Source organism: Lottia gigantea (assembly GCF_000327385.1).
Source record: "Lottia gigantea unplaced genomic scaffold LOTGIsca_5, whole genome shotgun sequence".
Classification (NCBI taxonomy): domain Eukaryota; kingdom Metazoa; phylum Mollusca; class Gastropoda; family Lottiidae; genus Lottia; species Lottia gigantea.
The window spans coordinates 5512174-5536134 of NW_008709715.1; the positions used below are offsets into that span (position 1 = coordinate 5512174).

Sequence of the window (23961 nt, forward strand, 5' to 3'; positions counted from 1 at the left end):
TAAGAAAGTCAGAAATGAAATGTAATATGAAAATTTGATTTAATTTTGGTTAATGCAGGTAGCGTAGCAAAGTTTCTAATGCATCGAAGAATAACATTTAAACATATCATATGAAAATAACATCTCGGCCGAGTAAACTTGTATAAGATATTGTATATAATATGTTATATAACAGTTCGGTCGAGTAATCTTGTATGAGATATTGTATATAATATGTTATTTAACAGTTCGGTCGAGTAATCTTGTATGAGGTATTGTTTATAATATGTTATATAACAGGTCGGTCGAGTAAACTTGTATAAGATATTGTATATAATATGTTATTTAACAGTTCGGTCGAGCAAACTTTTATAAGATATTGTATATAATATGTTATATAACAGGTCGGTCGAGTAACTTGTATAAGATATTGTATATAATATGTTATATAACAGTTCGGTCGAGTATACTTGTATAAGATATTGTATATAATATGTTATATAACAGTCGGTCGAGTAACTTATACAAGATATTGTATCTAATATAATATATAACACCTCGGTCAAATAAACTTGTATAAGATATTGTATGTACAAATGCTATATACCAGCTTGGTCTAAAAGATACTGTATGCAATATGTTATATAAGGGTTTGATCGAGTAAAGTTGTATATGATAGTGTATGTAATAAAACAGCTCGGTCAAATAAACATGTATAAGATATTGTATGTTATATAACAGCTAAGTCGAGTAAACTCGATAAGATAAGCTCATAGTAAATTATATAATATATAAGGTCGATTATGGAATGAAATGAATGGAGTTTTACGTCCTACTTATATAGGCTTAAAGTAAATCATAGAATATATATAATAGTCGAGTATAAGTAATAGTATATCATATAGTATATAAAAGAGTGTGTATAGTTATAGAAGCTCAAAGTAAATCATATAAGATATATAAAATATACGAGTCGAGTTGAATTATATAAGCTCATATTAAATCATTTAATATATAAGAGTCGAGTTGAATTATATAAGCTCATAGTAAATCATTTAATATATATAAGAGTCGAGTTGAATTATATAAGCTCATATTAAATCATTTAATATATAAGAGTCGAGTTGAATTATATAAGCACATATTAAATCATTTAATATATATATAAGAGTCGAGTTGAATTATATAAGCTCATATTAAATCATTCAATATATAAGAGTCGAGTTGAATTATATAAGCTCATATTAAATCATTTAATATATATAAGAGTCGAGTTGAATAATATAAGCTCATATTAAATCATTTAATATAATATATAAGAGTCGAGTTGAATTATATAAGCTCACAGTAAATCATTTAATATATATAAGAGTCGAGTTGAATTATATAAGCTCATATTAAATCATTTAATATAATATATAAGAGTCGAGTTGAATTATATAAGCTCATAGTAAATCATTTAATATATAAGAGTCGAGTTGAATTATATAAGCTCATAGTAAATCATTTAATATATATAAGAGTCGAGTTGAATTATATAAGCTCATATTAAATCATTTAATATATATAAGAGTCGAGTAGAATTATATAAGCTCATATTAAATCATTTAATATATATAAGAGTCGAGTTGAATTATATAAGCTCATATTAAATCATTTAATATAATATATAAGAGTCGAGTAGAATTATATAAGCTCATATTAAATCATTTAATATATATAAGAGTCGAGTTGAATTATATAAGCTCATATTAAATCATACAATATATATAAGAGTCGAGTTGAATTATATAAGCTCATAGTAAATCATTTAATATATATAAGAGTCGAGTTGAATTATATAAGCTCATAGTAAATCATTTAATATATATAAGAGTCGAGTTGAATTATATAAGCTCATATTAAATCATTTAATATATATATAAGAGTCGGCGTTAATTATATAAGCTCATAGTAAATCATTTAATATATATAAGAGTCGAGTTGAATTATATAAGCTCATATTAAATCATTTAATATAATATATAAGAGTCGGCGTTAATTATATAAGATGATAGTGTATCTAATATGCTGTATAAGATGTTAAAGACTACTATAAGTGATTAATTGGGTGTAAAGGAATGTATTAATAAGAGAATTAAATCTTCTAATTAACAAACATATCAATAATAAATGACATTGGGATATTATCTACATCTGTTTACTCGAGAGACTCGGCATGTGGCTTCAACTTTGTATTATAACTGTAAATCAATTGTGAAAAAAATAACCCGGGGGTACAGGATAAGAACAAATTCATATCTGCGACTTAAGACTAGAGTAATGGAAGAAAATGCTCAAATTTTGGTGATTACATAATGGATTTTTTCGCCTATTTTTTCGAAATTATCATTTAATGCGTTACAAAAAATCTAGTGAAGTTTTTCGAAACAATTTCTCGAAAACATTATTCCTAACTTTTTGATGCTCAAAAGTACAGCAAAGTTTGAATTATAATATTTTGTCTTAACTGCCAAAATTTGTTCCCATCTACATTCATTTAAATTTTCAAATCAAAGCCATATAAGTTCAGCAAAACTATAGTGGAACACTTCCGCCATCATTCTCCCCATTCATAAAATTCATCGACAAACGAACGATGATTATTCACCAATTATTTCAATATTTTTAAAGCACTAACCTCTTGACTGTAACTTCTCTGAAACGCCAATCTTCTTTTGACTGTTTCTGTCGCCATTTTAAACACAATTCCAACGTCGGATGAGCTATTATTCATTCAAAATCCTTAGAACTAAACCCTATATAGGAATGTATAAATTATATAAGATTGGACCAAGTCGGGCACCTGCAATATCTGGCACTAAACTGACCAGATCTATCACAATTCATAAATAATTAACTCTCATCCAATCATTTCATCAACAAGTGTTTAGTTCAGACTTTTCATGGGATTAGAATGTTCGATTTTTACGCGGACCAGTCGTGATTGACTATTGGAAATTTCTGTGGTATCCTGTACGTCATGTATAGAACTTTTACACTTTACACACGCCCACATTCCAATACATTGCTTGTACTTATTGTTCAAGGTAATTATATATATTGCTTATTTAACATTTTATTTTCGTTGGAACAAAAGCTACCATTGTCTTCATGTTTGGTATATTTAATACGTTCTTAATTTGTCCATGTTTTATACTTTAAAGAAGGTTTTTGTCAGTAGTTGAGCCCATTTAGGATTGAAACATCATATTCTCCCAGATTCTCCCAGTTGGTAGAAGTAGTTGGAAATTCAGTTCTTTCTTCTTCTTGACCAAAGCTTATCACAGACGGATGATAATGGCGGTTAACCTATATCAAATTCGTCTTGAGAGGAATTGGAAAAATATGAAAAATGAGTGAAAGAAATCTCCCCCTCCTTCTTGGAAAATTCTTTGTCCCTGCTCGGTCCCCTCAACAAATGTTTCCTAAAAATGACACTTATGTACATTGGAACCTTCGCATTAGTTTACGCAACTTTGAAACTCATTTCATTTTACCTATTCAAGTCAAGGATTTCTCTTGTTTGATATAGAATATCATTGGCATGGTTCAAAAGGGAAATTTCATAGAGTTTGAGGGGAGCATGATGACTCTTTAGAATACAAATAACATGACAATTTGAAATATACCGGAAATCACCATCAATGGTGTCTGGAGCATGACATTTATCAGGATGAAATATCTTATTGTTTGTAACTACCATTGAAGGTGTGGGGGGTATACCTCTTCTTGCTGGATCGTCTTAGAATTCCCTTAGCATGTCTGTTATTTTAAATATACAGTACCAGAAATGTTGGTAATAATTGACCAGAATAATGAATCGCCTATGGTTTCACTCAAATTCTCATACTGTTTCTCTGATCGTGAATATTGCGAATTAATGCCAAGTCCGTTTGCAATATTGAATTTGATTGAACGGAATCTCAGACGTTATGAGGTAATGTGAATGTCAATAAAACGTTAAAAATATCCCAGAAAATATATATAGAAAATATTGGAAGGAACGGAGGGCGAAACTATGCATTTGCAGGAAAAGATATACCAATTTGAGAGGCTTTTAACTAATTGAAACATGAATGTATCAGTACAAGTGTACCCTGAAGGTTTAAAGCTGTCTTAACAAAGATGATGTTATATGTTAATATAGAAATATTCAGAGTACTAAAGCGGAATGCAAACAGAATCTTAATCTCTATAATCTAAATTAGTATATTATGAATACTGGATTAATACGTTTATGCCGTAGGCTATATTAGGGTATAAAGGGGCTAAATGAAATAAAAATCCGTACAAGCAAGACAATTCCGTTAGTCAAAATGTCGTCCAAAGTATGGCAAAATTTAGAGTAAAAGTAGTGTATGTAGTGAACTCCTCCAAAAAGAAAAACTGAGAGTGCGAAGTGCTATCCCATATATCCGTTATTTGCCTTCATAATATAATTGCCATCCCAAGTTTGCTTATCAAGACAACTCTAGCAATGGCATAAAATATTCTCATCTCTTTTTATCTAAAGAGTTCCTAGAAAAAACATATTATCGAGCTTTCGATTCCTTTTCGGTCATGAATCGACTAATTATATTTCAGTTAAGAATTCTATAGCTTATCAATTTACAGACTTTTATAGGATTTGATAACCACTGTATTTTACTGCTAATTGAGGCGAAATCAGAATCGACTAAGTGAAATGTTATGTTAAACAAAACTATTTTTATGTATACAATAGCGTAATAGGGAGGATTTTCAAATCGATTAGTAAACTAAACAACGTGAGTGAGCTATGCCTCGTGGGTACTTTACAGAATAAGGTATCCAATAGTTATTAAACGAATATCAATATTTATTGAAAATCAAAGCTAACAATTCGCCTCTTAAAGTGAATACGAAGCGTGTAATGGAATAAATATGGCGTCTCTCATCCATTCCATATTAAATCATTAGACAAATATTCATTTCAATTAAATCGCAACAAATATCAATTATTAGACTTAGCGAAACGGCAGATTCTATTGTCTTTAAGGCTACTTGTTGATATATAGTGTGATTGATGTCGTACGGTTCGTATCTAGTTCCGATTGAATTTTCACCAAGGACTTTTCATACAATATTACTACTCATTTATCACCATGGAACTTTTTTTTCAACATCCGCGCTTGCGAGGACAAGGGCATATTCTCCCCTCAGAAGCTGAAAGTTATTGAAATTTTAAGACTGTAGATTCGCCATTTTCGGGTGTTGATTTGGGTCTAATATATTCAAATAATCTTCAGAAGTACTGAAAATTTACAATAAATCGTATAAGCACATCAAAAATACCTCAAACTAGAAATTTCACTTTCTATTTCTAAACAGAAAAGAGCCTCAAGAAAAGACGGTTGTCATTTTCAACTTTCAAAAGCGCATAATTTAAGGTTATTGTTTTGTTGTTAGGATTTTTATTTGATATTATTTGACATCATCTTTTGTATGTTGTATTATGGTCCGAATTCTTTTGTACGTTGTAGTTGTGGTCTGAATTCTTTGTCAAGGGATAAATTATTGGTTTCTTTTCTAAATTAACTTAATGTTATATGCATTAAACTGAAAAGGTAGCAAGTTTCCCAAAATATTATTTTCAGTACATTATTTCACTGTTAAATTTGTCCACTCGCTTAAAAGCAATGATAATGCGATAATATAAAAACTTAGATCGCAATAATAATTACTCCCTCTATGTCTTTCAAAGATGGCCGACAAAAGTAGAGATATTACAGGTATTTTCACAAAAGTGTTGAAAAGCTCAAAAAGAAGTTGGCATATCATCAGGTTTGAATGCCAAATATAAAACGAGTAGTATATGCATCAATCTTTTGTGTACATAAAGGTTTAATGTCTTATTTTCCTTATATTATTTGTTTTTTAAAACATCTCATTCGCAATCAATTAATCAATCAATATTTTCTCGAATAGAAGTTGTCGCAAACTCATACCTTAACGGTTTATTTTCAATGTATGAGTGTCTTTCACACATTTCTCAATTTTCCCAGTATTTCATAACCAGGGACAGATAGTGAAAAAAGTGAATGTGGTTATTCACCAGCAGAGAAACCTGAGAAACGAAAGTCAACAGGAGAAGATGGACCTCCCACGAAAAAGATCACAATGAATATCAAGTCATTGAACCAAGACCCTGCTCCTAAACCACTGATGGGTTTTGGTATCAAGAAACCAGCTGGTGGAATTAAGATGTCACTCAATTCACAGGTATTTTAACATTATGGATTTAAATTTTTTTTAGTTTTAACCTTTGGGCGTAAGTAATGATATCAGTGTGCAAAAGACTTTACATTTTTAAGGAATCATGAAGACTATATCAACAATAAATGATGAAGGACTCCAAATATATGCTTAGAGTTGCGAAGTTGAAATAGATCTGAAAATTGGGTAAAATAATGATGTTCAAATTGTATTGAATTGCAGAAACCTAAAGAAGTGACAGTGACCACAGCTATTGTGAAGAAAAGTACAACTGTAGCTCAGGCTTTTAATTCTGATAGTGAAGTAAGTTCTATCCTTTTTACTCATTTTTTACCATTGACATAGTCTTTTCAACATCTGAGCCCACTGAGGTTATAAATGTTTATAGAAGTTAATTGGATAAAGTGTACCACAGACCCATCATTTTATTGATAAGGGTACAGATTTTTGTTTAACTAATTTTTACAGGAAGAGGAGGAAGAAATGCCACCTGAAGCTAAAATGAGAATGAAAAATGTTGGAAGGTTTGTAGATTTTGTCTTTTTTAATAATGTATCTACAAAAGGCTTGAAACAGAATATCTATCAAAAGAAAACTTGTATTCAGCTTATAGAGAATCATATATCTTGTTAGATTTCAACCCAGCATTCCCCTGTCAATTAATCAGGTTTGTTAAGCTTTTATGGAAAGGGCCACATGTAATTGCTTCATTGTCATGTCATTGTGGGAGATTAAGGCATAAAGATTCAATTACTTTCATTTTACCTTCATATTGTGATATTTTCTTTTTTAGGGAAACACCTACAGCAGCTGGTCCAAACTCATTTGGTAAAGGAAAACTTGGTTTCACTAATCATCATAGAATATTAGAGAAAGAAATAGAAAAACAGATAAAAGAATCTGGGGATTAGGGTTTTATTTTATTGGTTCATTTTTCTCATTGTATATTTCTCATTATCATATCATGTATATTTGATACATCATTAAAACTGATGCAGATATAGATTTCATACACTGACTTCCAAGCTTTGTTTTCTTCTTGCATTCTCAAATTTACAAGGTACATCATTAAATATTTATGACATAATCGTAATAATGAAATGCTTTTTCTTACTTAAATGAATTTTTTTACAATATGGGTATATGTAAAAACTGAAAACAGGGCTTGTCTGCTTGTAAAACTGAAAATTAGGATGTAATATTCCATTTTATGTGAATAAGGAATGCTTAAGGAAAAGTCTTTGTATGTTACGAAAAAAGAATGAGAATCTGTGAAGCTAATGTATTTGTAATTATTGTTTGCAACTGATATTATTATTTTCCATTGTTCGTTTTAATCAAATTGATAAAAGTGTACCATAAACTCCTCTCACCTCATTGTGTTTCTTGAGTTATGAACTGTGCAGCATGGTTCCAAGTTATGCTATAATGTCTTCCAGGTGATGGTTTATTACCTGTTAGACATCATTTCATCTTTAAAAAATTATTAAACAATAATGAGCTGGTTTTATCTGCATCTGGTACAATGATAGCATTGATTTTCCCCATTCTTCTGCAACTCCACTTTACCTTATGGTTTTATGACATCATATTTGCAAAAAACTGCTTTTAATATCTAAGGCTCTTTACGATAGTGATGTTATGGGAATTGCAAGAACGAAAGAATCAAGAACCATGTAATCCTATACATCACTGTATTTGCATGTGTTTCATTTTATTGTGTCTTTATAAGCCCTACCATCTTCACACCGTGTTCAGGGTATTATGTCTTTATCTTAAGCCCTCACTGCAATGGCCCACTACCTTTTTTCATGGTCAGCAATTAGATTGAATTGTATGCCAGCAAATACAGCCAATCAGAGCCCTTAATTTCTATTATTATTTTTTTACAGCCTTTCTGCCGAGGGCTCAGATTACCTGTATTTTCTAGTGTATAATCCAATTAAATTATGAAATAATGGAAATAATTGTGATGATCTGAAATGTAATTATATTTATTACAATAAATTATTGTTTTATATGGGTTTATTAATGTATCTCTTATGTTATTTAATTGGCTGAAAATATTTACTCAGCTTATGGGATTTAATATACTTATTTGTGTTAACATGTATTTTGTGCTCAAGGTGGCCTGTATTACAGTCAGACCCTCGGCCCATGGTCGGTTCAATCAACCGATCAAATACTGGTATAGGACATGTTGATCGGCAGTATAAAACACTTGAGATATTTGGTTAAAAAACTACGTGAAAAAACGTGAATTCAATCCTGCATCTAGAAAAGGAGGGAGTCCAGTCGTTAGGTTTATTGTTGGTTTTGCGGAAAATTGTCAAAAGTCTTGTGGTCAACTTCAATTGGTTTCTTACAAATTGGCGCATCCGGTGAAGTTGGACTCATGTATGAAATACACATTCGGCAATCTTCGGCATTTTCCCTAAAGTTGAACTTGTTGCATAGCAATACTTTCACGATAGGTCGTTTGTGATATACATTGATTATTTTGTGGCTAACGTCGCTATGATTCGCCACCGCACCGGTGTCAATTCCACTTGTTACGGTAGTTGGTCACGATCCTCTCCGATTATTGCACCATATGGGTTTACGCGTGTGTGAAGAAACGGATGTCACTGGTATAGCAAAATGTCTAGGGAAATTGTTTTGATGAAATTATCGACAGAAAAGCCAATTAAAGGTTATAAAAACCGCCCAAATTATGGAAATGAACAATGAAGCGTAAGAAATACATTGATCTCGATTTAACTGAAGCGAATATATCAGCGGCGTTTTGACATATTCCGGCACTAGCTGGCTTTTATGTCATTAGTTTTAACATTTTTTATTTCATATGAAAAATCAATTCTCTTTTTAAATATTTTCGGCACTTCAATATACAAAATGTAACAGGATTAACCTATTGGAAATAAATAACTTTATTTTTCTAAAATCCGTACAGTAGTTTCTACACCTACCACCAAAATTAAAACACGCATAAGCGTTTTAAATAGTTTCGGCGTTACAAAATCAACGAGTGGATATTTTCAGTCAAAATTTTCAAATGCGTCTCCATATTATGGTGTATAGTTTTCATAAATTTGAACAAAAAAAATTTTGGACTTAGAATCTACCAAAAAAACAAATTGCCCCTTTAAATATGAAAGTCATGATAAATGCAATACAGTCCATGTTTTACATAAGTTATGTTTTTTAAAGCTTGTAATCCCTTGTTAATATTCCAATTGTTAGCTATTTGGGTGACAGGCGGGCAGAGTGAGATATATTAGATATATATGAAATATTGCCCAGCTTAAAGCTTCCTTGGTTTCAACCACAGGTGGTTAAAGGGAAGTAACTCGATTGATAAATTACCGCTGGAGGGCGCTTTCTGGAACAAAGCGATGCTTCTGTTTTTACAAAAAAGATAGCGTAAGATTTCACATTTTTTTGTAATAAGAAGGGAAGAAAATATGTCAAATTCCAGTAAAAACCCAAATAACTCTGCCAAAGATAAGAAGGAGACGGTTAATGAAGAGGAAAGCAGGAAAAGAAGTTCGCCGACGGAAGACAATGAAGGTTCCGATTCGAGAAGATCAAGCAGAAGGAAGAAAACAAAGGTTTGGAGTAAATATTTTTTATTTATGCTATTCTAGATGATAATTCTATGTTAAAAATGCCAATTATCATCGTTTGAAACCTATATTTTCCAAATTAACATTGGGTTGATATGGCTATGGCGAGATAACCGAAATGTCGGAAATTTTACTACGACAACAGTTAACTTTTCAAGGGGAAGTAATTTTACAGACAACTTTTAACTTGATCATAGATGTTATACAATTGATTTGTAGGTAGAGAATGCCTCTGATGAAGATATTTCAGAAGATGATAAACAGGATGCCAAGCCAGAGAAAGAGAAACCAGAGAAGAAAGAAAGCGTGAAAGAGAAGAGTAAAGATTCTGGGAAGGGAGGAGATGAAAATGAGCCAGGTGAACATGATGACAGTGAAAATGACGACCCAACAGGTGAGTGGATAAATGCCCCATTTCTACTTTTGTTGCTTTGTAAAATTCAAATTATTCATATCCAGTGAAGCTTCACAGAGTGACTGAAAGTAACCTCATAAGAATTTGAGCTGTAATCTCTATGTCTTACAAATACATTTTTTATGATATGCTTTTGAATTATCTTTAATTTTCCAATAATAAATCAAATTATTTTTTAATTTCTTTAGGTCTGGAAGGAGCTGCATTTCAGAGTCGTTTACCATTAGATAAAATGACATCTCAGGAGGCTGCTTGTTTTCCTGATATCATACAAGGCCCTCCTCAAGCACAGAAAGTTTTCTTGTACATTAGAAATAGAATTGTAAGTAGGACTACTGTAGTATGAATTTTATCATTGATTTAAATAACAGACAGAAATTGTGTGGTATACATCTCCTGGTATTTCAGTTTGTATTGTTATCATCATGTGAAATTTATCAATCACAATCCCTACTGAAATCATACTGTATTTTATAAAAATCTTTTATCAGCATTTAAATTGTTTTTAAAAATTTATTCTTTGTTTTAGCTTCAGTGTTGGTTGGAAAATTGTAAAGTTCAGGCGACATTTGAAACAGTTTTACCACAGATTGAATCCCCTTACAATAGTAAGTTTTTCATAGGCAATTCTTAATGATGGTTATTGGTATTCTTGTCTAAATTGACAAAGAGAATGTACATGTTTTTAACTGTTTTGTAGGTGATGGGCCACTGGTTATGAGAATACATGCTTATTTAGAGAGATATGGTTATATCAATTTTGGAGTTTTTAAAAGACTGAAACCACTACCAGGTAAGCTGTATTTTAAGTCATTATTTATCTGTCCAAAGATACTAAATTAAGTGATTAGAAAGTGTCTTGCATGATATCATCTAAATTCACGCTCAAACAAAATTGACTTCTCTGCTCTAGAAAATACATAAATGTGCATATAAATATCTTAGACATTAGGTTTGATTACTGTCAACAATGTAGAAATGAATATGATATCTATTTCAGCCAAGAAACATGGTCGTGTTGTAGTGATAGGAGCTGGTATTGCAGGGCTAGGTGCTGCTAAACAACTTCTTGCATTTGGTTTGGATGTTGTCGTGTTAGAAGCTAGAGTAAGTAGCCCTATGTCTTACTGTAGTTTTATTCCAATGGTGTAGTAATTAATAAGAGCTCTTCACTGTTAACACAGGAAGAATGGTTTACAATATAAAGGCTCTCAGCTGACAGACTACTGTGAAGATTAGCAATTGTAACTCTTAATGTCCCTGTGTGTTTGAGTTTGTCAGTTTGAGTCTACATAGCTCACAGTATTTACTTACATGTTATTTTAGAATTCCTTTTACAATTTAGTTTAATCTGGTGGCTAATGAATTAATTTCAAATCTTTCTACCATTGTTTTACAGGAGAGAGTTGGAGGAAGAATTGTAACATTTAGAAAGGGGAACTATGTAGCTGATTTAGGAGCTATGGTGGTAACTGGACTAGGTAAGACATTTAATCATTGACAGAAGACATAGCATTCAATAGTTCTTTTTCTTTTATATGATTTGTTGTCAAGTTAATAACAGAGTTCTGTTTCAAAAAGGACAAAATTTTTTAACAACTTATGAATTCAGTTGTGGAAAGTTTGATACATAAAGATGAAAATTTGGGATCTTCTTATACAGCATCATCAACTGCTTTGTCATTAACTCATAATTTTATATGTCTTGTTCTAATTTCCAGGGGGTAATCCTGTTACTATTTTAAGTAAACAAGTCAACATGGAACTACACAAAATAAAACAGAAATGTCCTCTATATGAGAGTAATGGTGCCACTGTAAGTCTCTTTACTATATCTAAATCAAAATCATTTCTGCATGTATCCTTCTGAACAGTTTTGTTATATCAATAACATGTAAAAAAAAAATTGATTTTCTTGATTATTGCTCATTACTGTTAAAAATATCTAGCGAACGGTAGAAAAGAATAACTTTTGGTTTTAAAAATGGCATCTTTAGCAAACAAAATCTGCCTGACTACAAATCAAAAGTTGTACAAGTGATCGCATCATATGTTTGAAATTGAATCTAATGTAGGTTCCCAAAGAAAAAGATGAGATGGTAGAGAGAGAATTTAACAGACTTCTAGAAACAACATCCTATTTATCACACCAGATGGATTTTAACTATATTAATAATAAACCAGCAGCTTTAGGCCAGGCTCTAGAGGCTGTTATCAAGTAAGTTCTTCTTATAATTTGGTGATTATTGGCAAGCTTGTAAGAATTTACCCCAAGTTTGTTTAGACTTATGAATCTTATAACACGTAGTTGCAACACTTGATGCCGTTGTTTGAATGGTTTTTTTTTTCAGAATTCTTTTTTTCAGAGTTCACATTGCTATTATTTTGTTATATGTAAGTACTATTGCAATATGTGTTCATCATGAATACAGCTTATCAAAATTCATTATTAAAACTCATACCTATGATGTTTATATCATTACAGATTACAAGAAAAACATGTGAAAGAGAAACAGTGTCAACATCAGAGACATATTCTAGAATTACAGGATAAATTAAAGAAGAATCAATCACAGGTAAGTAAAGATTTTACAAAATCAGGTATTCAAGGTCTCCAGATTCGAAGACCCCAGCATTTTACGATAAAAAAATGAATATCACTCTACATTTGAAATGATTTGCTAGATTCAAGCAGCTTATTTTCATACTAGAGTGGTCGTCCATACTCATGTATGATGTTATAATATTAAGTTCTGTAAAGATGACTTTGATTGTGGAAAACCTTGTGACATAATGAATATGTGTCAAGGAGGTCTATTATATGAAGTTTACCTACAATGGAACATGGTATAAAATTTATACTATAAATATGTTATAATTTTGGACATATTGCAGAGATGATTCATATGATATAATAAATTTTTCATTTTCTGGATTTATTTTAGTTGATAGCCTATAGAGATAAAGTAGAAGAGATCAATAAACAGTGGCGTGAAGCATCAGAAATAAAACCACCAGGTGATATTACAGCTGAGTTCCTTATCAAGAGTAAATTACGAGATCTAAATGCTGCTTGTAAAGAATATGATCAACTTGTTGCCCAGCAGAAAGAAATTGAAGAAAAACTACAAGAATTGGAAGCTAATCCACCAAGGTAAATATATCCTAAAATCGTCATATACTACCACTCAGAAGGAAAAAAAATAATTTTCAAGGATTACAAATACAATCACATACTTATCTACCAGCTGGTTCATGAAAAAGCTGCTGTTATTGACCTTTTTGGGTTCAGATGTGGAATAGATTTTGTATATTGTGTTTTGTAGATCACCAGGAAACAGCATGCCAATTGTCTTATATAAGGTTTCCCCTCTGCATGCCAATGAAATGTGAAAGTAAAACTCTTTAATTCAGACTTGTAACTGATTTTCTTTTTTCTCATATTTCAGTGATGTTTATTTATCATCAAGAGATCGTCAAATATTAGACTGGCATTTTGCTAATTTAGAATTTGCTAACGCTACACCATTGACAGCTTTATCATTAAAACATTGGGATCAAGATGATGATTTTGAATTTTCTGGAAGCCATTTAACTGGTAGGTATGGTGTGGTCTACACGCCATTTTTATATTTATTCTAAATGTTATTTCTGATACAGTGAAACCCCCTCAACTCATCCTCTGTATGCAAGATTTTTCAAGGCAAGTCTCCAGTATTTTTATCTTGACCTGTGCACATGTATGTTTGTCCCCCCATTGTGTCAACAGCCTAAGATACACTCTTGTCAATTTTTGGGGTTGAAGCTAAAGGTCTTTGTGCCATATTCTTAATGTTGACTTTAACACTAGCTTTCTTTGTTTGCTCCTATATTTTCTAACAGACTTTCCTGTGGCTTGAATTTGCATCAGGATGAGCTATAATTTTCAGTTGTATTATTATCAATGATGTAATATTATTTTGCAGTTCGCAATGGTTATTCCTGTGTTCCTGTAGCTTTATCTGAAGGATTAGATATAAAATTAAACACAGCAGTTAGACAAATTAGACATACCACTACTGGTAAGACAAATATACTTAAATATCTGTGTAAAACTGATTTCATTTTTAGGCCTGTCTCAAGTCTGAGCTATTGAAAGGTGTATCAAAAGGATGCAAAATAACCCTTGAAAACATATTAGTTATATCCGAATTTTTCTTACCAGACTACTAAGTAATTTTCTTAGTTCTGTTTTCATAGATGGTTTTAAGAGACGATAATTTGTTATTTTTTTCTGTAGGTGTAGAGATAGTAACTACTAATGCTAAAAACAATGCAAATCCCCAGACTTATAAAGCAGATGCTGTATTATCAACCTTACCATTGGGGGTCATGAAAGAATGTCTGAAGGGATCAGGACCTAATAGTGTACAGTTTATACCTCCATTACCAGAATGGAAAACAGGGGCTATTCAAAGACTAGGTTTTGGTAATCTCAATAAGGTATGCACTGAAATAGTTTTCAACAAGTTAATAGACAAACTGTGCTTAAATCAGTTCTTGCAATGACAAAACAGAACTAGCTACTGTTGCTAAAATCAGTACTTTAAGAGATTGTAAAGAGGTTTTTATGTATATGAGGGACACAGATATGCACTATTCTATTTTTAGAGACATTTGTAGCCCTTGTAAATCCACTAAAACTTAGCGTTTACTGTACACAGATATTGGTGATGATAGTCTAGACTGTTTAAGGTGCACATGTTAATTCATTCAAGGGTCAACATGTAGCATACTACTTACAAGTTAATAATGTACATTTTTATTTAAGACAATTAAAAGACTTACAAGCATCACTATAACTTTATTACAGGTGGTGTTATGTTTTGATAGAATATTCTGGGATCCCAACTCTAATTTATTTGGACATGTTGGAAGTACAACATTAAGTCGTGGAGAGTTATTTTTATTCTGGAATCTGTATAAAGCACCAGTATTATTAGCTCTAGTAGCAGGTGAAGCAGCAGCCATCATGGAAAATGTTACTGATGATGTTATTGTAGGAAGATCTATTGCTGTATTGAAGTTGATATTTGGAAATAATGCTGTACCTCAGGTTTGTTTTCCTGTGTATTATGAGACTTATGTTGATTGGCAATGTCATTTTGTCAGGATTGTTGATTGGCCATATTTGCTGGACATGTCTGTTTGTCTGTCCAAAATGCCAGATTGAAAATAGCCTGTCGGACACTGAATGTCTTTAGCACTGTTTTCAATATTATCAGCTGTCAGGTATCTTGAGGGAACAACACCTCTGTTTCCATCTTATCTGAGGTTTTATGTTTCAAAGTTGTTACATATATTGTTATCTTTTTTCTTGTCAATATTTCAGCCTAAAGAAACATTGGTAACAAGATGGAGAGCTGATCCTTGGTCTCGGGGATCTTATTCTTTTGTTGCTGCTGGATCTTCAGGTTAGCTTGAATATTTTGCATGCATAGATACTGACTTTCTTCAAACACTTGAATATAAATATTTTGACCCATTGCCCAACAACATATTCAGGAATGTAAGGCATATATTACTTTTAGTTTTAAAGCACAACCTGAAGGTGTCCTCTCAATATTATCTTGTACTGGTAGCAGGGATTCAAATTTCTATTAAACTGAACATCTCACATATTGGCATTATAGCCCCTACATTGTTGAGGATTACATTTTAATCGTTTTAATTTCTTTTTTAGGTAATGATTATGATCTACTATCGACACCAGTACCACCACAACAAGGGGCACAACCCAGATTATTCTTCGCAGGAGAACATACTGTTAGAAACTACCCTGCTACAGTACATGGTGCTTTCCTCAGTGGATTACGAGAGGCAGGGAGAATTGCTGATCAATTTCTAGGAGCACCTTACGCCATGCCAACAAGACAATCAGCACCACATGTCAACTGAAGCTATGATACATGATCAGTTATTTCTTGTTGATAGTTAACTATTTTCTTGTCTAATAGTAATATTTCTCAATGCTTAGAAATAGAATTCTTGGTTCTGCTCAAACTATCACAAAATGTTTAATTCATCAAGGACAGTCTTTAACATCTTATTCTTGGTCTGAGAAGCAGATATTCTTGTAGCTTGACCTTGTTGGTTAAAAAATTATTTCTTAGCGAATTAGTTTTGTTTAAGCATAATATTTTGTGTATTCCACACAGATTGCTATTTGCAACACCATTAATATTGAGTTTAATAAAGGCTATCAGGCCATGAGAATACCAGCTGATTGATCAAGGTTAAAACCTAAAACCTTTGTTAGTTATCACATTAGAATCAGTAAAGAAAGACATGAGGTCCTGTTATTCATTATAGTTTCACCAAAACAAATAAAGTAATCATCCTTTTATCAGATCTAAAAAAATTTAAATCTGAAGTTTATTTATTCATTCTCAATATAATGTAATTTATTTTTGTATCAGTGTATCAATGCTAGTTGAAGCATTCAGTTCATTTCATTTGTATATTCTATTTTCACAAATAAAATCTTCATTTCTGCTTGAAATATTACTAGACCTTTATCAGTTACATAGGACAACTCTTGGTTGGAAAGATAGCCTTGATCCCCCACAAGTCCTAAAAACTTTGGTAATTACAATCATTTTAGGCTACAAAGACGGTCATTCTCATTCCTCAGGGGTCGTCCACTGATTTTGCTGTTTTATATTGGAGTGCTACTGCACAACCCCTTAATAAAATAATTGACTGTATTTGATTTAAAGCCTTGTGATTTGACAATTTATTTGGTGTAACATTGGATATTCGTGAAATAGATTATAAACTTGTAAAATTCCCATCTCCATAATGATCAATTGTTGATAAACTAGCTATATATATATATATATATCTAGTCTTCATTTCCACCAGCTGATTTTCTGGTAGTTAATGCTATTTCTTTAACTTGAGGTAATAAATCTTTCATTTCTTTTTCAATACTATCTAAATCTTCTATTTCTTCTTCCGAACTTTTTAATTTGGCTGATTTTATAACTAATTCTGAAAATATACTTTAAATGTGAGAATGAAATTGAGTCTTATGGGTAACATATACACCTACTGATGTTCTAACTCTGAGTTTGACAACTGTTAGGTCTGTATCAAATCCACTGCTGGATTCCCATCATAATTTTTGTATTTATATACCGTAATCACTCTATGAGCAATAATCAAATTAACTATATACTGGGAACGATAAAATGGAAAACAATTATTTTACTAAATAACTTGGGATGATTCAACCAGCACTGATGATCTGAGTGTTTATTAAAAACATAACATACCTTGAAAGTCTGTCAATATTGTTTGTTTTTCTGTATCTAGATAAGTGGATAAGAATTGAACTATCTGTGGTACCAGTCGACCTGGTGTATCTAATATTGTCTGTGTAAAGGTATAAAATAATATCACACTAGCTAAATGTAAAGTCATAGCTGGATCATTCTCATCTTTTAACTGAGCAGCTAGAGACTGGCGGTGACTAAATGTTAGCTGTCTGAAAAAGAAAAATGATAAACTATACTGGCTTAATGATGAACAATACCATGCAGTAGCCAATGAGGAAAGGTGCACTTCTATTTTAATATACTTCACAACCAGTAGCCTGTAGTACAGAGAGCCTCAATTCTATGTCTTTCCCAAACAACTAGACATAAATTTCAGATCAGTCTATAGTCACCAGTCTAGTCTAGCTCTCCAACCATGACACCAAAATCCACCACTTTCCACTTGCCCATCACCTAGCTTTAAAATCCTTGGCATGAATAAAAGATGGTGAACGATTTGGCCCATCATAATGTTATTTCAGAGCATTATAGAATTAAATTTGCTCAATAACTTACCTTTCTTTCTTCTTATCAGGTTTTTTTAACATGAGACCTAAATGTTCTGGTCCACATAAATTTTCAAACTGATTAAAAAACTCATCTAAGCTCTACAATACATTAAGAATGAACATATTGAAATTATGACTACTTCCTCAAAGCAAAGCATCAATAACACTTTCCATCATTTGAATATTTAAATAACTCTAGTTTTATCAGATTTAAGCAGCTGAAAAACCTTTCATTAACATGAAGGACAATAGATCTTTATTCAAATGATATCTGCCTTTTAATGTTATAAAATAGTTAGTGATAAATCTGTAAACCAGTTTTTACCTTTCCTCTAACAGCTTGATGTAATTTAGTTAAAGGTACTTGATCTTTACTAGGTAATTTCATAATTAATTTTAAACGCTCCTGAAAAACAAAATGTTTCAAAATTCTGTTCCATGATTATAATTATAGACCAATCTCAATAACTGGACTAGATAGAATGAAGTAACACTGGAAAAATGGTATTTTTGAAATGTTTCTTTATACTAATGACAAATTATCTTTACACCTATATCAAAGGCTTAAGGTATTGGTATAAAGAAAGATCATGGTTCAGAACTTGATAAAAATCATCACAAGTTGGTACGAGTCTGGTGAAGGCCTTAATAAGTTATAACACAAAGTTCTTACCTCGTTAGTTAATGTAGATTCATCTTGAACAGACATTTGATGATCTCCTGCTACAGCATTAACTATTATATTACACATATCATTACATACTGTATTTAATAGATGTTTACTCAGTTGAGTTTGAGTATCATCTATAATAAAATATAAAGCCCATTACATAACTATCATATAAGAAACCACAGTCTTTAAATTTTGAACAGTTTTGGGGATTACAATAACAAGATGGTGCTTAACTGGTTATTTCTGCATGTTCGGGATTCATGAAATCAACCAGGGGAACAATAAAACAATTTGGAACATGGTTCAGAATGAGTTCTTTATTTTCCAAAAAGTTGGAATTATAGACAAAATTCAAAATGACAGAGAAATAATAGAAGGATAAATTTTGAAAGTGATATATGTGGTTCAGAATATTTCGATTGTAGCCAGAATTAGAACAGACAGAAACTGTTCAGACCTCATCAATAGAGCTCTATCCAAATTTAACTCAGCATTGACTAATGTTAAGAGGTGCTGTAAATAATTCAGACATCTTTTTAATTATAAAAAATCTTACCTTTAAAATTCTTCAGGCCTTTTTCAAATAATTTAACATTGGTCCATAAGCCTAATATTTTCTCTTGTAATACATTATGTGTTTTCTTTCTATCTACACTAGAGGTTGTACCAACTATTTCACTTAATGTTGATTTTACTACTTCTAAATATTCTTTATTTAATGGTCTGAAAAGTAAAGTCAACATTTCAATTTCAGTTTTTGTCCCAAATTTTTGCCAGTGAGAATAGCTTCAATAACCAAATATATACATATAAAGGTGAGTCCCAGCCTGCCATTTCTTTTTATTATATAGGTAGATGTATTAGCAAATCATAACATCAACCATTCAAGTCATTCCCTTACGGCCAAGATATTTGAAAAAAATAATAAGTATACCTCGTAGTAAACTGATTCCAGCATAGACATAAATTTTATAAATCTCATTCTTGTGAAACCATGATAGCTTTAAGCTTCAAACCAATAAAGTGATTTACCTATAAAGTTGTGTGGCTATTTCTTTGATTAATTTTTCAGGACAATCACGTAAGAAAGGTTGATCTCTAATAATCTCTGATAGTTCCTCAATACTCAAAAATTCTATAACTTCAACTTGAGATGGTTTATTATTATCATCATCAGAATCACCACCTCTATCATTGTCTCTACCTCGTCCACCTTTCTTCTTAGTTGATTTAGTTTTAATTTCTCTACCTTGAGTTCCTCCTCCACTTTTAGTACTACCACTTCCAGCTATAAATAATAAACATATATTATTGAATCATTATCTAAGAAGCACTTAGTATAGCAGCGTAGGATATTTGTCTTGTCCTCAAGGTTCAAAGGTTGGTGATTTGATCACAAGAACTTTCTACCATTGTCTTTAGCCACAGACATGCGTTGATTTCTTTCAGAGGCCATAATGTTAACCTACCAATCAAATACATAGTAGAAATAATTACAAAGTTCTAATTTACCTGCAGCCTTTTTCCTTCTCTGTTCTCTTCTTTCTTCTTTCATATCAACAAAATCATCATCCTTGGATGATCTACCTTTACCTTCATCTGGAGCAAACTTCTTAGGATCGGCAAGGGCATCCTTAAAACACAAATTAGTATTTGAGTTTCAAATTAAAAGACACATTTTTCCTTATACTTTCAAATCATTTCAAGCAGCTTGCTTTCCTTTCTGATACAATTATATTCAGCATTACAAGCAGTATTGATAGCACAGTATGTTAGCTCAGCCCAAGGGGAGTTGGATTAGAGATCCTTCAAGTCCATTCAATTTCAAATCTAACCCCCTATCATCACAATGAGAATTTCATAATATATTTACCTTTTTGGCCTTCTTTATCACTCTATCTTTAAAAATTTCATGACATTGTGTAATGATTTTCTCACTAGCTATTATAGTTTTACCACAGATAATAGCACCATTATGATTCTTTAGATAAGCTGTTAGTAATTGTTGTGCATCATTTGTTGTAAATACTGATGGTAAAATGGTCTGTAAAACACATTTAAATGTTTATTTTATTTTCATGCAGAAAATGATAAAAAAAGTTATCTTAATAAGATTAGAACTTAGGTTCAGATAAGCACTGTTTGCACTGTAAGGGAAATTCTGCTAAAAAAGTGGTCATAATACATAAGTATCAAAATCATCAGTGTATCAGAAATTTTTTATAGTATTTTTCAAATAAATTATTGAACGGTAGCTGAATGAAATATGCTGTACAAAATTAACATGAACTCAGCTCAGTATGTTGCCTACATAAGTTAAATAATTCTAACCAGCAAAACTAGTTTCGGAAAATCTGAGCCAAACTTTCTAATTTCAGAACTTATGGTATATGCCCAAAGTAATGAAACTTATTGAAAAAAAATTATTTTCTATACTGATTCTAAATAAAGCAATGCTTTTATCAGAACCTAAAAAGAAAAAATCTATTAGACTTACTGATATATCTAACCAGGTATCTTGAGACAGTGTTTCATCAACACTGGCCTCAACTAAATCTTGTAAACCTTTACCAGCACAAGATGAACTGAGATATACTATATCTTCTTGATGGAATCTTTGTTTAATATATTCTTTAACTTCTGTTATACCTAATCTATGAAGTGGTGCGTATTCTATAAAAAAAAAACAATCATAATAAATATTATAATATATATTGTTAGACATGTCACATTATTCATTTCTCTTGATATCAATTTCTGTATGACATGTGAAAAGTTGAGTTGATAAATGTCAGTATATCCACACATCTTCATAATACAAAACATATTAACATCTTGATTCAACGTTATACAGTCAAACTAACAGCCTTTATTTATACATCTAGATCTGATGACTTACTTTGTTCCATATAAGAAAATATGAAATGGATTTCTCTACACTTTAATTGACAAGTGAATATTTCTGACTTCTATCTGTCAACGGATGCTTAAAATGCTGGAACAATGTCATTACAACAGAAAATGAAAATATTCACTAACTCTATTATAATAGGATGAATTACCTAAATAACCATTCTGTTGATAAAATGTATCTACCCAGTCATTCTGTGATTTAACATAGATATCAGGTGTATAAATATTTCCCATTAAATTACCACATAATCTACTACTTTTAATTAGGTCTTCTAATATAGCTGAAACAAATTAAATATAGCTTTAAAGAAGTTAAATAGGCCTATATAAATAATATAGCTTAACATAGCTTAAGACTAAAATGAAGGCTAAATACATAAATATAGATTCACTATATATTTAATTCAAAATAAAGATTCTTTGGAGAATTAAAACAGTAAATGCTAGAAGCAGTATCATGTATACTTACAAGTAAAAAGGTTTTCTTGTAAACCAAGATGATTTTGAATAGCTGTTACTGTAAATGGGCTGGAAAATTAAAGAAAATGATTATACCTTCAGATTAACAAATTGAATTAAATGCAAAGAGGAAAAAACTTATTAACAAGATCTAAATGAAGTTATTTTGATGCAACAAATCTCTTTACCTTGTTACAGCACTTAGAGCTCCTCTAATCTTAGCCTTCATTCTTCTAACATAAGCTTCAGTAAATATAACATCTCGATCAAATTTATCAACTCTTCCTTTTATAGTTGATCCAATCCTTGATATTAATACCTAAAGAAATAAATTAAATAAATAAACATTTTATTTTGTACAATCTTGTCATAAATGCACTCTGCAAGGCTTGTAAGTTGAGGCCAAACACCATAAGAAACAGGGATAAGTTTCTTACAATTTCTTACCATGAAACTTTATCCAAAGTCTGAGATTGGCCAGTACAAAATTAACCCTAAATTAAGAGGTAAGATTTTGGATTTGTCTCTAAGGTGGTGTTTATCTGTCGGTTAGTCAACACACATTTTTACTGTTTACAACTTAGATGTTTCATACATGTATGTATATGATTTTGAAGTATTTCAAAATATACATACCTTGGAAACAAATTCAAATGGAAGATCATATTGTCTGACTATATCAGCTATTTTAATATAACCTTGTTCTTGTAATTTATCATTAACTTCTTCAGCTAACTGATTCTGATACGTTCTAGAAATAATGTAAACAAAATGTATCTGTAGGACTGTTGGGAATAGACCATTATTACAAAATTTACTTACACATAGAATATTTTTTTTACAGAACCTGTAGAGGCTATACTCATCCATATCTCCTATGTAGAATAATATCTAAAATATATGATTTTCTATCCCATAATAAATCAATTGAACAAAGTGAACTTTTAAACCATTTACTGAACAGAAATCATAACCCCATCACTTAATGTGCAAATAAAAAGACTATACTAAGTATTTGTTTAGAATATCTAGATTAAAACCAAACTATAGTCTAGGTTGAAAACATAACTTACTTATCAATAAGTTGACCTAAGACCAATGAAAATGTTCCCTGTTTAATAATCTTTCCAACTTGTCCTTCAATAACACTTAAATCAACATTAAGTATCTCTTGTAACTCCACTAAATTTATCCTTCCTGAAAATGAAACAATAGATTCAAAGACTTTAACATATGTACCAAAGAAAGCTTTGGGATCCTGTTCCTGAGATCATTTGCTTGACATTTGGTATGGTGGTCAAGGATTCTATCTTAAGTGTCTTTAGTGTTTTCCTTACAGATGAATATAATCTAATTCAAATTGAAGATCATCTTGCCTTCCAATTCTAATAGACTTCAATTACTTTTTGTTTGCTTCTGGTACAAAGTTATCTATTCAATACTTACCTCCATGAACTTGTAGTTCCTCTTTGATTTCTTTATTGATTTCATCATGTGTGAGATATTCTTTACCATCACAAGTATAAACAACATCTATATAATTCAATTCTATCAATTTAGCAACAATTTCTACTACATTTCTTTCTGATAATCTATAAAAAAAATGAAGAAAAAAATTATAAGTGATATAAATAGGATAACATCTGGTGTTGTTAGTCTAATCTTCCTATGAAGGTATGACGATTCTTTAGTGGCCTAAGAATTCAGTAGATAATTTGGTGCTGTAGCTTACAATACCCCCCCCCCCCCCCAC

General features: G+C 31.2%; 3 protein-coding genes across 3 annotated transcripts in view; 2 read left to right on the forward strand and 1 right to left on the reverse strand.

The window, feature by feature from the left end:
- Positions 1 to 5740: 5740 nt before the first annotated feature.
- On the forward strand, positions 5741 to 8281 carry LOTGIDRAFT_229218 (hypothetical protein; the record flags this gene model as incomplete). The annotated part of the gene is made up of 6 exons (XM_009062145.1): positions 5741 to 5771; positions 6059 to 6261; positions 6478 to 6558; positions 6724 to 6779; positions 6821 to 6922; positions 7049 to 8281. The coding sequence occupies 6 exons, from the start codon at positions 5744 to 5746 to the stop codon at positions 7164 to 7166; spliced, it is 588 nt and encodes a 195-aa protein (XP_009060393.1). The 3' UTR covers positions 7167 to 8281.
- Positions 8282 to 9819: 1538 nt separating this feature from the next.
- Positions 9820 to 16233, forward strand: LOTGIDRAFT_154476 (hypothetical protein; the record flags this gene model as incomplete). The annotated part of the gene is made up of 17 exons (XM_009062146.1): positions 9820 to 9873; positions 10101 to 10275; positions 10485 to 10618; positions 10826 to 10904; positions 10997 to 11089; positions 11297 to 11403; positions 11696 to 11777; positions 12018 to 12112; positions 12372 to 12514; positions 12782 to 12872; positions 13242 to 13450; positions 13746 to 13894; positions 14262 to 14357; positions 14576 to 14778; positions 15149 to 15391; positions 15668 to 15749; positions 16019 to 16233. The coding sequence occupies 17 exons, from the start codon at positions 9820 to 9822 to the stop codon at positions 16231 to 16233; spliced, it is 2250 nt and encodes a 749-aa protein (XP_009060394.1).
- Positions 16086 to 23961, reverse strand: part of LOTGIDRAFT_229220 (hypothetical protein) — an 8545-nt gene continuing 669 nt past the window's right edge. Inside the window, exons 2-17 of the mRNA XM_009062147.1 lie at positions 23655 to 23800; positions 23282 to 23405; positions 22845 to 22959; positions 22397 to 22527; positions 22219 to 22277; positions 21899 to 22030; positions 21334 to 21509; positions 20710 to 20880; positions 20349 to 20469; positions 19869 to 20124; positions 19393 to 19559; positions 18837 to 18967; positions 18489 to 18569; positions 18171 to 18262; positions 17613 to 17824; positions 16086 to 17328 (exon numbers count right to left, since the gene is read on the reverse strand). Of these exons, the coding sequence (XP_009060395.1) occupies positions 17180 to 17328; positions 17613 to 17824; positions 18171 to 18262; positions 18489 to 18569; positions 18837 to 18967; positions 19393 to 19559; positions 19869 to 20124; positions 20349 to 20469; positions 20710 to 20880; positions 21334 to 21509; positions 21899 to 22030; positions 22219 to 22277; positions 22397 to 22527; positions 22845 to 22959; positions 23282 to 23405; positions 23655 to 23800 (2263 nt within the window). The 3' untranslated portion in view covers positions 16086 to 17179. The remainder of the gene's footprint in view (positions 17329 to 17612; positions 17825 to 18170; positions 18263 to 18488; positions 18570 to 18836; positions 18968 to 19392; positions 19560 to 19868; positions 20125 to 20348; positions 20470 to 20709; positions 20881 to 21333; positions 21510 to 21898; positions 22031 to 22218; positions 22278 to 22396; positions 22528 to 22844; positions 22960 to 23281; positions 23406 to 23654; positions 23801 to 23961) is intronic.